This window comes from Mobula hypostoma, chromosome 15 (genome assembly GCF_963921235.1).
Source record: "Mobula hypostoma chromosome 15, sMobHyp1.1, whole genome shotgun sequence".
In the NCBI taxonomy this organism is placed as follows: domain Eukaryota; kingdom Metazoa; phylum Chordata; class Chondrichthyes; order Myliobatiformes; family Myliobatidae; genus Mobula; species Mobula hypostoma.
In genome coordinates this window covers 75,456,562-75,469,313 of record NC_086111.1, presented here as the reverse complement: position 1 = coordinate 75,469,313, position 12,752 = coordinate 75,456,562, and the positions used below count along the sequence as shown (strand labels likewise).

Below are 12,752 nucleotides of genomic sequence, written 5' to 3'. Positions count from 1 at the left end.
ACAGGGTGCTGGAAGTGTGGAACGAGGTGCTCAATGTCTCTATCCCTTGACTGGTTTCACCCAGCATTCAATAATTTATCAAAGACAGTAAATGTTCTACCATAACAGAGGAGAAGTACAATACCTTGAAAGGTCAAAGCATGAAACCTGTGACCTGGCCACCTCAGCTAAGATGGCCTTCGTGTCCTATGGCAGTGTCTAGGACAGTGTAGGAGTTGGGAAGCGATGTTACAGTTGTCTGAATCATTGGCAGGACCACACTTGCTGTATAGTTTCGGTCACTGTTTTAGGGTTATCAGATTTACGAGGAGGTTATAGAACCAGAGGACCTGTTACAGGGAGAGGTCATCCAGGCTGGGTCCTTATTCCTTGGAAGGTAGGAGAGTGAGGGGAAACTTTACAGACATGTTTAAAATTATAAGAGACAGAGATATGATGGACAGTAACAATCTTTTCCCTAGGGTAAGGGAAACCAAAACTGGGGGCAAAACTAGGATGAGAGGGGAAGGATTTAACAGGGAGCTGAATGATAACTTTTTCACACAGAAGGTGGTGAGTATATGGAACGAGGAAGTGGTTGAGGGAGGTACAATAGTGTCATTTAAGCAACACTTGGACAGATACATGCAGGGGTGCGCCTGGGAGGGAAATGGGCAGGTTGCAGGGAATTATGACTAGCCTGGGTGGATAGACTGGATGGGCTGAAGGGTCTTTGTCCATCTTGTATTTCGATATGAGTCTAACAGGCCATTCCACTCACTACAATCACACTGACCGATGTGCACTTGTCCATCCTAATCCCACTTCCCAAGTCCTCTGAGTCTCAGTAATTCAAGAGCTCGTCCAGGCACCTTTTAAAGTCTTTCAGAGACTCTGCTTCCACTGTTCTCTCTGGCAGTGTCTTCCAGCTACGCTCCACTTTCCAGGAGACTCTGACCTCCACAAGCAAGGAGGAGGAAAAATGTCCGTGCCCTCACAGAGGTAAAAATGGATGTAGGATTCCAAGTTGTTTCAGAGAACTAATGAGGTGAAAGGGAACTGTTGCCACAACTTGGACATCTGAAACAAGCAGCAGATCCCCTACGAACTTCTCTCCCTCCCTGACCGTAAAACCATGTCTTCTCACTTTGTGGATCTGTGATTTGGGAAGGTTTTCGGCAGTCTGCTCTGTAGGAATGGCAGAGAAGTGCTGGATGGATTTTTCTCTGACTGAAGGGTGTAACAAACGGTCCACCACAGGAACCGGCTCTGTGACCCTTGTAAATGATAGAAGTTATTAGAACATTGAACACAGAACCGTACTGTACAGTCCAGGCTCTTCAGCCCACAATGTTGTGCCATCCTATTAATCTACTCCAAGATCAACCTACACCTTCCCTCCCACATCGCCCCCCAACTTTTCAGCCATTCGTGTCTCTAAGAGTCTCTTAAATGTCTGTAATGTGTCTCCTTCTGACACCCACCACTCTCGGTGTAAAACACTACCTCTGACACACTCCACTTTCCTCCAATCATCTTAAGATTATGCCCCTTTGTATTAGCCCTTCCCACCCTGGCTGTCCACTCTACCTGTACCTCTTATACATCTCTAGAGTAATCTATTATCCTCCTTCGCTCCAATGGGAAAAACCCTAGTTCACTCAACTTAGCCCCATAAAATATGCTCTCTAATCCAGGCAGCATCCCAGTAAATCTCCTCTGCACCCTCTCTAAAGCTTCCACATCCTTCCTATAATGAGGTGACCAGAACTGAGCACAATATTCCAAGTGCGGTCTAACCAAAGTTTTATAGAGTCGCAACATTACTTACAACTCTTGAACTCAATCCCCCAACTATGAAGGCCAACACACCTTCTTAACAACCCTATCAGCTTGTGCAGCAACTTTGAGGGATCTGTGCCCAATGTCCCTCTGTTCTTCCACACTGTTAGGAATCCTATCATTAATCCTTTGTTTTGCCTTCGCATGTGACCTTCACACAAGAATCACCTCACACTTTTTCCGATGGAACTCCATCTGTCACTTCCTGGCCCAGCTCTGTCAATGTCCCAAATTTGGATGAGAACATTAGGGTAATGATTAGTAAATTTGTAGGTGATACAAAAATTGGCCGTGTCGTTGGCAATGAAGAAGGTTGTCCAAGAATACAGTGGGACTTGGATTAGCAGAAAGTTGGGCAGAATAGTGGCAGTTGAAATTTAGTCCAGATCAGTGTGAGGTCATGTACTTTGAAAAGTCAGACTCTGGTCAGGTGTACAGAGTAAATGGCAGGGACCTAGAGAGTGTTGATGTACATAGAGACCTTGTCTGAAAGTAGCGTCACAGGTGGCTAGGGCAGTGAAGCTGGTATTTTGTACGTTTGTCTTCATTGGCCAAAGCATTGAGTATAAGAGATGGGCTGTACAAAGCAGTTATATTTAAACTGAACGTTGATAGGTCCTTGACGAGTCAGGGCATGTTACGGGGAGAAGAGGGGAGAATGGGGTTGAGAGGGATAATAAATCAGCCAAGACTCGATGAGCCAAATGATCTAATTCTTCTCCAATGTTTTAAGTGGACAGGTACAGGGATAGGAAAGGTGTAGGGGATACGTGCCTGACGTAGGCAAACAGGAGCAGCACTAGTGTGCATCAAGGTTGATGTAGATGAACTCAGGACAGTTCTACCACCCATGGGGCATGCAAGCTCTCACCAGATTCTGCCACCTTTGAGATGTCCACTCCTTGTTCAGACGCCATGAAGCCCAGCACGGAGAAGACGACAAAGCCCGAGAAGAAACTGGTGGTGCTGTTGATCAGTGCCAGGAGGTAGGCATCTCTGTGAATGAAGCACGCAGACAGGAGCACAAGTTATAGTGGGTTCCCGAAGGCCCAGCGCACCGTAGTTCTAATCAGACTCCAAACTCAAGATACTTAGCCCAGCGTAGAGCAGGATCTCCTCCTCTGTATACAACCTCCTTAAACAGAACCATCCTCTCTTCCACAGTGCATCACAAGTCAAAAATCAGAAGTGAAGACATAACCGGGTTACGGCTGCTGGGAGGACATTCTCCGGAGACCCGGGGATACAGAGGCTTTAGACAGAAAGACGCTCAACAGTCAAGGACACAGGAAGGGTTGGATACACACAAGAGCAAGTTATTAGCAGACAGATCATAAGATATAGCCCCAAAGAGACCTGTCAAAGGGAGATACTAACACACAGTGAAAACAAAGAAATTTTGGTGCCAGCCTGCTGCAGGAACCCCAGAGGCTGACTGGTCTACAGAGAAGTGTGCAGTGTGATCCAGCAATCAGATGTCACAGTCGAAGATTTCCACTGGACCTGGATGGAACACCTAAAGCTGCTGATGTGGGAACAAGACAGACATTTCCCATAAAGGCAGATATTCTATACCTGCACTAACCCATCAGCATGTTTGATCACACATAACTCTCCCCGGTACCTAGTGAAATTCCCCACTGACACATGTCCATTCACACGTAACTTCCCCCCGGTACATATGTGAAATTACCCACTGACACATGTCCATTCACACGTAACTGCCCACTGGTACATATGTGAAATTACCCACTGACACATGTCCATTCACACGTAACTGCCCCCCGGTACATATGTGAAATTACCCACTGACACACATCCATTCACACGTAACTTCCCCCCGGTACATATGTGAAATTACCCACTGACACATGTCCATTCACACGTAACTGCCCACTGGTACATATGTGAAATTACCCACTGACACACATCCATTCACACGTAACTTCCCCCCGGTACATATGTGAAATTACCCACTGATCACACATAAGATTCCCTGGTACATATGTGAAATTACCCGACACATGTCCATTCACATGTAACTCCCCCCGGTACATATGTGAAATTACCCGACACATGTCCATTCACACGTAACTCCCCCCTGTACATATGTGAAATTACCCGACACATGTCCATTCACACGTAACTCCCCCCTGTACATATGTGAAATTACCCGACACATGTCCATTCACACGTAACTCCCCCCTGTACATATGTGAAATTACCCGACACATGTCCATTCACATGTAACTGCCTACTGGTACATATGTGAAATTACCTGACACATGTCCATTCACATGTAACTGCCTACTGGTACATATGTGTAACTGCCCACTGACACATGTCCATCCCCACGTTATCATAGCAGGCTTCACTCTATTCCTCATTGGTCGTTAGGCCCAGTAGAAGCAGAGGGAAAACAGAAGTCTATTTACATTAGAGACAGCGGTGACCCACTTTGCTGTTGCACCCTCTTTAGGAGCTGGTGGTATACAACACACCTCAAACTGTGAGTACCACTGTAACGGCAGTGTGTTCTCATTCAGACACCCCAACCGAAAGGATCGTCTGTGTACAACTCAGAGCAAGGGCAGTTCTCCTCCACTTGATCCAGGGCACGTCCCGAAGTACAAACACGCCTGGAATTAAATACCTGTTAGTGTTGCTGTGTCCCGATGACATAGTGTTGAGGTGGCGAAGGAGCGGGGGAAGGGACAAGCCAGGTACAGTGAGAGGGGAAGGTGAAATGCAGACCGTAGCTGTGTGGGTGTGAGTGGGACGGGTTCTGGTCATTGGATGTCCTGTGCAGTACTGCTGGGGTTAGCCTTTGGTCCAGAGGTCAATTGGCTCGGGACATCGAATGTAACTGCAAACTTCAGGACCAAGAGAGTGAGATGTGTCCAAACTTCCCACAGAAACATCAGTCGGTGAACCCAGTCTTTGATTGGACAGGGCCCAGTAACCAATCAGACAGGGCCCAGTAACCGATTGGACAGGGCCCAGTAACCGATCGGACAGGGCCCAGTAACCGATCGGACAGGGCCCAGTAACCGATTGGACAGGGCCCAGTAACCGATTGGACAGGGCCCAGTAACCGATCGGACAGGGCCCAGTAACCCATCGGACAGGACCAGTAACCGATCGGACAGGGCCCAGTAACCGATCGGACAGAACCAGTAACCGATTGGACAGGGCCCAGTAACCGATCGGACAGACCCAGTAACCGATCGGACAGGACCAGTAACCAATCGGACAGGGCCCAGTAACCAATCGGACAGGACCAGTAACCGATCGGACAGGACCAGTAACTGATCGGACAGGGCCCAGTAACCAATTAGACAGGCCCAGTAACCAATTGGATAAGGCCCAGTAACCGATTGGACAGGGCCCAGTAACCGATTGGACAGGGCCCAGTAAGCAATTGGATACAGCCCAGTAACTGATTGGACACAACCCAATAACCGATTGGATACAACCCAATAAACGATCGGACACAATCTAGTAACCGATTGGATAGGGCCCAGTAACCGATTGGATCTAGCACAATAACCGATTGGACACAACCCAATAACGGATTGGACAAGGCCCAGTAACCAATTGGACAGGATCCAGTAACCGATTGGATAGGGCCCAGTAACCGATTGGATAGGGCCCGGTAACTGATTGGACAGGGCCCAGAAACCAATTGGATACAGCCCAGTAACCGATTGGACAGGGCCCAGAAACCGATTGGATAGGGCCCAGAAACCGATTGGATAGGGCCCAGAAACCGATTGGATAGGGCCCAGAAACCGATTGGATACAGCCCAGTAACCGATTGGACAAGGCCCAGTAACTGATTGGACAGTTGACATGTCCTCCACAGTTTCCAGCTAGTTAAGCAGCAGTGCTGTCTGACCAGGTGAAGGTGCCGGTCTCTGAACAGCATCACCATTGTTATTGGGTCAGGCGTTGTGGGAACCCAGTACTGACATCAGGGACGTGGGCTTCATCTACTCTGTCCCCAGACCCAGTCTGCAGTGCTGTCTACCTGCCAGAGCCTGGCACTGGATCTCAGCTGCCCCAGCACGTGTGGCCATTCTTACTGCCCTGCAGAAGTGGAATGGAGTGGCCGAGGGTGTCATTCTAAGCTGCTGTGGGGGTTTGATACCTGGGGCAGTTTGCCCAGCATGGAAGGAAGGAGGATTTCTTTTCCTGAGGCATGTTAGTGTTACTGTAGTCACACAGTTCAGGTTCAGAGGCGGTGGAGATCCCTGACATCAAACACAGCCGGGCCATCGAGGAGGAACCTCAGTACATCTGGACTGGTCCAGATTGAAGTTGTGACACTCCCACAGCATTGGCAATCTCAAACACTGGCAGTATTAGAGCCACCTCCAACACACTCTCCCCACTGTGGCTCATCCCTATGACATCCAGTGTCTCTGCCAGAGTGCCAGTGTTCACTGTGGGAAGACCCAGAGGAAGCTGGGCCTGGGTCTGGAGAGCCCAGAGAGAGCACTGTCACAGCCCTCTCGAGGATACCTGCGAGCAATACCGCCTTCTGCATGTTGGGTTGAGGGGTGCAGCAAGGTATCAGGATAAACTGAGTGTCAGAGGCACGATGGAGTGCCCGAGGAACCAGAGCATATCACTTATCAAACAGCACCCGACAAACAAGCCAACACTGATTGAACATTTCCACTGACAGTCCAATGCCTCGAGTGGAATTGGAGACTCTCAGAGAAAGAGAACAGCCCTGGGCTCCGAGTTCCATCCACGTGACAGAGCACTCTCCGGGCACACCTCGAATGGTATCTGCATCAGCCATGACCCCTCCACCATCAGACAGAAAAGGTTGGGAAGAAACAAGCTGTTGGATCAGGATGTGAAGGAACTGAGAGGAGGGAGGTCGGAAAACCAGGGACGATGGCCAGTGGTCAAGGGTAGTGATGGGGAAGGAGACTGAGGTGGGTCAGATGAAGAGAGTATGGGGAAGGGTTGAGTAAATGGGGGGGGTGGAGAGAAGAAGGTGGGGATATGATTGGGGCAGGAAGAGAGATTGGGGAAGTGTTTGAAAGGTTGGGAGTGGATCTGGGGTTGGGAGGGGTTGAGGATGGGGTGGTGTGGATATGGGGTCTGTGAGGGGGCTTGAGTGTGGGATTGGGTGGGAGAGGGGGCCTGGGGGAGTTGGTGGGGTTCTGGGAGATGGGAGAATCGGGTCAGGTGGGGATTGGGTGGGAGAAGTAGGCAGAGGTTACAACAACCACCTTCTGCAGACCGTGGGACGCCGTGGGTGAGTTTGGAGGGGAATCAAGCCAGACCACACCCTCAGTGGGCTCGAGAGGCTGTGCTGTGCTGTCAGGCCACTCACACCCAGGCAAGGTCTATCCAAACCTGAGCTCTGGGGTCTGTAGGAGGGGAGGGCCTTCTGAGCAGCAAACACCATGGTGCCACTCCTGTGGTAGGTAATGAGGCGCAGGGACAGCGGACGGCAGGGGTCAGGTCACCCGGTAGGGGTCAGGAGCTGGAACCCAAAGAGAGTTGAGGGGTCGGACTTCCAGAAGGGGTCAGGAGTCAGGTCACTGGGAGAGGTCAGGGAGGACTACCCATTGGTGAGGGATGGGTCTATGGCCGAGATGGCACACAAAAACAGTACAACTCTGGATCAGCCCATCGGCCCATCATGGCTGTACTGACTGTGATGACCAGGATCACCCAACATTTCCTGGCAGGGTGCCTACCCGCCAGTGAAATGCGGAGAGTGGGTGGGTCAAGAATGAAGAGTGGGTGGGATCAGTGTGGATGAGAAGTGGGGGGGGAGGGAGGGATGATGGGCCAGGGTAAGGGTTTGGAAATGGGGGCAGAGATGGGTTATGGAGGAGGGGTTGCATGATAGTGCGGTGGCTGGTGTGGGTGAGCGGTGAGGATGGAGGGTAGGGGTGGGTGAGGGGTGAAGATGGAGGGTAGGTGTGGGTGAGGTGTGAGAATCGAGGGTAGGGGTGGGTGAGGGGTGAAGATGGAGGGTAGGGGTGGGTGAGGGGTGAAGATGGAGGGTAGGTGTGGGTGAGGGGTGAGAATCGAGGGTAGGGGTAGGCTAGGTGTGAGGATGGAGGGTATGGGTGGGTGGGGGTGAGGATGGAGGATTAGGGGTGAGGATGGAGAGTAGGTGTGGGTGAGGGGTGAGAATCGAGGGTAGGGGTGGGTGAGGGGTGAAGATGGAGGGTAGGGGTGGGTGAGGGGTGAAGATGGAGGGTAGGTGTGGGTGAGGGGTGAGAATCGAGGGTAGGGGTAGGCTAGGTGTGAGGATGGAGGGTATGGGTGGGTGGGGGTGAGGATGGAGGATTAGGGGTGAGGATGGAGAGTAGGTGTGGGTGAGGGGTGAGGATGGAGGGTAGGTGTGGGTGAGGGGTGAGGATGGAGGGTAGGGGTGAGTTGGGGTGAAGATGGAGAGTAGGTGTGGGTTAGGGGTGAGGATGGAGGATTAGGGGTGAAGACGGAGAGTAGGTGTGGGTGAGGGGTGAGGATGGAGGGTAGGGGTGAGTTGGGGTGAGGATGGAGGGTAGGGGTGAAGATGGAGGGTAGGTGTGGGGAAGACGTGCCCGTGTCAGTCAGACAGATGTTGCCTTTGCCCTCTGTGTACCTGCTGTGCCCCCACGTGGTCTGACTGATGGAAGTGAAGGGGTGGGGTTTGGCTCTTTACAAACACAGCCCCACTCTCCTCCTGTGGTGGGCACAGGTTTATCACTGACTGAGAACCATAGGTGTATGGTAGGAGGGGTGGAAGGCAAATCCAGGCACCCTGCTAAGAGCCATTGACCCCATTTCCAAGGGGGTGGGGTTACCCAGTAACAGAACTGGTGCCGGAAACCCTATAGAGGGAGCAGGGGCCAACCCCTTCCAGAGCCAGTGTCCGCTGGTGCCAGCTGTAACCACACAGTGCCAGTGGGCGGCTGCTCCAGCTGTGATAATCATGTGCCTGTGGTTGGCCAATCCAGCTGTCACCACCATGTGCCAGTGGCTGGCCAATCCAGCTGTGATCAAACTGTGCAAGTGATCAGCAGCTCCAGTTGTGAACTGTACCAGTGGCCAGCCATGACCATCCTGTGCCAGTGGCCGGCCATTCCAGCTGTGACCATCCTGTACCAGTGGCCGGCCATTCCAGCTGTGACCATCCTGTGCCAGTGGCCGGCCATTCCAGCTGTGACCATCCTGTGCCAGTGGCTGGCTGATCCAGCTGTGACCATCCTGTGCTAGTGGCCGGCCATTCCAGCTGTGACCATCCTGTACCAGTGGCTGGCTGATCCAGATGTGACCACCATGTGCCAGTGGCTGTCTCTTTCAGCTGTGCCCACCCTGTGCTAGGGGCTGGCTGTTCCAGCTGTGACCATTCTGTGCCAGTGGCTGGCTGATCCAGATGTGACCATCCTGTGCTAGTGGCCGGCCATTCCAGCTGTGACCATCCTGTACCAGTGGCTGGCTGATCCAGCTGTGACCATCCTGTGCTAGTGGCTGGCCATTCCAGCTGTGACCATCCTGTACCAGTGGCTGGCTGTTCCAGCTGTGACCATTCTGTGCCAGTGGCTGGCTGATCCAGATGTGACCACCATGTGCCAGTGGCTGTCTCTTTCAGCTGTGCCCACCCTGTGCTAGGGGCTGGCCGTTCCAGCTGTGACCACTGTGCCAGTGGCTGGCCAGTTCAGCTGTAACCACACTGTGCAGGTGGTGGGCAGTCCCAGTTGTGACCACTGTGCCAGTGGCTGGCTGTCCATTCCAGCTGTGACCATCCTGTGCCAGAGGCAGGCAGTTCCGGCCCTGCCCTAGGTTGGAACCCAGTCCCCAAGCTCAGGGGGTGGCCCAGGACAAGGGGTGACCTGGCCAGATGTTTGCCTGCCCCCTTCTGGGGCAGGGTTGGGACAACAGAATCCCCCCACCCTCAGGGGTCACTCTGTGGTTGGGTGGTGTCAGGCTGTGACACCTGGACAGTGGTATCCCCTCCAACAACCCCCTCCTCTGCCAAACGCTCAGAATGATGGCTCAGATATAAAATATAACCGACAAGAACAACGTGTCGCTCCTGCGTTGCCAGGTTACCTGTAGCAGTTGTTGTTAAAACGATTGTAGCTGCCTAGTGCTGTAAGTGCTCCTAATCCAATCGCATATGAGAAAAAGATCTGGGTTCCTGCATCAATCCAAACCTTCAAGAGAAACCAGGTAAAATAAAACATTCTATAAAGGCAGTAGCAGAATGTGCAGACGTTGTGTGGGCACCCATCTGTGGGCAGAACCTCAAATCCAACAACTACAACCAAAACAGAACATCCCCAGTGAAGCGGTCGCAGCCTCAATCCCAGTGACTCCCCTGGGTCTCCGGAACTCCGCTGGGAGCAGACTGGACAACAGCTCAAAGAGACAAGCTCTTATCGGAGCTCCCCAGAATCAGTAGACGGTACAAAGGAAACGAGAGAGGGCTGGAAGGACGAGGGACGGGCATCTCCGCCGCTTACCTGAGCTTCGGCCAGTTTGGACCAGTCTGGCTTCAGGTAGTAAATGATGCCGTCCAGAGCTCCGGGCAGGGATACCCCATGGGCGAGGAGAATCACCAGGACCAGGTAGGGAAATAGGGCAGTGAAGTAGACAACCTGGCGAGAGAGAGGGGGGGGGGTCATTGAGGATGGAGTTGGTCATATTCCCGTTAACCTTCAAAGATAGCCCATGTACATTCCCAGAAGAAGGGCCTTGGCCCAAAATGTCATCTGTGTGTTCCTCTCCACAGACCCACTGAGTTCCTCCAGCATTTATCTACATACAGTAGAATTGGGACACATCAGGACCAGTACGCTTTGGCCCAATTAAGTGGCTTCTCTAAATAGCTGAATTCTCATGGAAATAGTTAAAAGGTATAAAAAAAAGGCAAACTACGATTTAACTGTGTGACGCATTGTGTATTTAAATGAAATACAGAACACTACTGATACTACCGCAGTAAATGAAAACTGTATTAGTTTATAATAGTTGACAATGGAGGAATTCATCCAGTGTACCCTGCTGTGTTCTTTTGATTGACTGTAAGTGGAGAAAATCAGAGCAGACACCTAGTGCAGAGAATGGACTGCCTTCATACAATGTCTTCGATGATTGCATCCTCAAATCTTCATTTTTATTGTAACATTCAAGATGATTGTCGATACCTTCAAATTCTTTGTAGTTCCTAACTTGTTGAAGTAGGAAAATTGTTTCATTTCCATTCCCAGCCATTTCTGGCATCTCCAAGCCTGAACACTTTAAACCGGATTGAGCGAAACAGTTCTGAATTATCTTAATGCTTATTTTTCATCAACTATCAGAGACAAAAAGCACTGCTTTTTGAACACAAACACAAGCAACCGACACTACTTAAAAACTGTTTGCTTTAAGTACAGTGTCTGAGGCTAGTTTGAAATTGTTCAGCAAGGCTCCTGCCCCAATTAAGTGGCTTAGTGTCCCAAATAAACAAAGTGAATCCTGGCTATTTTCTTGATTAAATTTTGTTCTTTAAAAGTTGTCCCAAATAAAAGACTGCCATGATTGACCGATGACCGATAACCAGAATCCACTGTACTTAGAGATATAGCACAGAACAGGCATTTCCAGTCCAGCAGCTACCCATTTAACCAGAGCCTAATCACAGGACAATTTACAATGACCAATTAACCTACTAACTGGTACGTCTTTGGACTGTGGGAGGAAACTGGAGCACTCGGAGGAAACCCACGCACACATGGGAGAATGTACGAGCTCCTTACAGACAGCTGGAAACGGGCCCAGAACGCCGACGCCCTGAGCTGTAACAGTGTGGTGCTACCGGGGCGCCCAGTATTTTCAGCATGGGCAGAATGGCTTGTGTTTATACATTTCCTTGGTGGTGTTGCCACTCATATCTGTGCCCCACGCCGGACCACCTCCCAACCTGCCTACTCTGTGCTGTGCCCACTCCATTGCTCATCAGACATAGGAACAGAATTAGGCCATTCAGCCCATCGAGTCTGCTCTGATATTCCATCAAGGCTGATCAGCGGGTGGACAGGATAACGCCGAGTCCGGACAGGCAGTCAGTGGCTGGACAGGACGGTCAGCGGGTGGACAGGTGGTCAGTGGGTGGACAGGCGGTCAGTGGGTGGGGACAGGACGGTCAGCGGGTGGACAGGCGGTCAGTGGGTGGACAGGCGGTCGGTAGGTGGACAGGATCACGCTGAGTCTGGACAGGCGGTCAGTGGGTGGACAGGCAGTCAGCGGGTGGACAGGACGGTCAGCAGGTGGCCAGGGTCAGGCTGAGTCCGGGCAGGCAGTCAGCGGGAGATTAGTCCTTTTTGTGAACCATTTACGGATAAAGACTCAATGGCTTCCCTCCACAGCCTTCTGTGGCAATCAGTTCCACAGATTCACCATCCTCTGCCTAAAGGAGGAGTTTGGTGTGTTGGCTTACATTATTCAGGAACTGAATAACGCTACAGCTCAATAAAACTCTGGTTAAACCGCACTTGGACCATTGTGTTTAGTTCTGGTCACCTCTATAGAAAGAATAAGTTAATTTAGAGCGGTTGCATTGCAAATATACCAGGATTCTTCCTGGATGAGAGCATAGCTTACAAGTATAGGTTAAGTGAGCTAGGCTTTAAGAGGTGATTGATGGAGGTGTACAAGATAAGATGCACATATAGAGCGGACAGCCCAAAACGTTTTCCCAGGATAGCAATGACTAATACAAGGAGGCATAATTTTAAGTTGATTGGTGGAAAGTAAAGAGGGAATGTGAAATATAGGATTTTAACACAGTGGGATGGGTGTGTCGAACAGCCTGCCAGGGGTGGTGGTAGCAGGAGATACATTAGGGACATTTAACAGACTCTTGGATGATAGAAAAATGGAGACTTATGTAAGAGGAAAGGGTTAGATTGATCCTGGAGTAGGTT

At 50.9% G+C, this 12,752-nt stretch overlaps 1 protein-coding gene across 1 annotated transcript in view; it reads right to left on the bottom strand.

The window, feature by feature from the left end:
* Positions 1-12,752, bottom strand: part of LOC134356991 (sodium- and chloride-dependent creatine transporter 1-like) — a 114,207-nt gene that overhangs the window by 15,584 nt on the left and 85,871 nt on the right. Inside the window, exons 6-8 of the mRNA XM_063068288.1 lie at positions 10,308-10,442; positions 9,895-9,998; positions 2,693-2,817 (exon numbers count right to left, since the gene is read on the bottom strand). Of these exons, the coding sequence (XP_062924358.1) occupies positions 2,693-2,817; positions 9,895-9,998; positions 10,308-10,442 (364 nt within the window). The remainder of the gene's footprint in view (positions 1-2,692; positions 2,818-9,894; positions 9,999-10,307; positions 10,443-12,752) is intronic.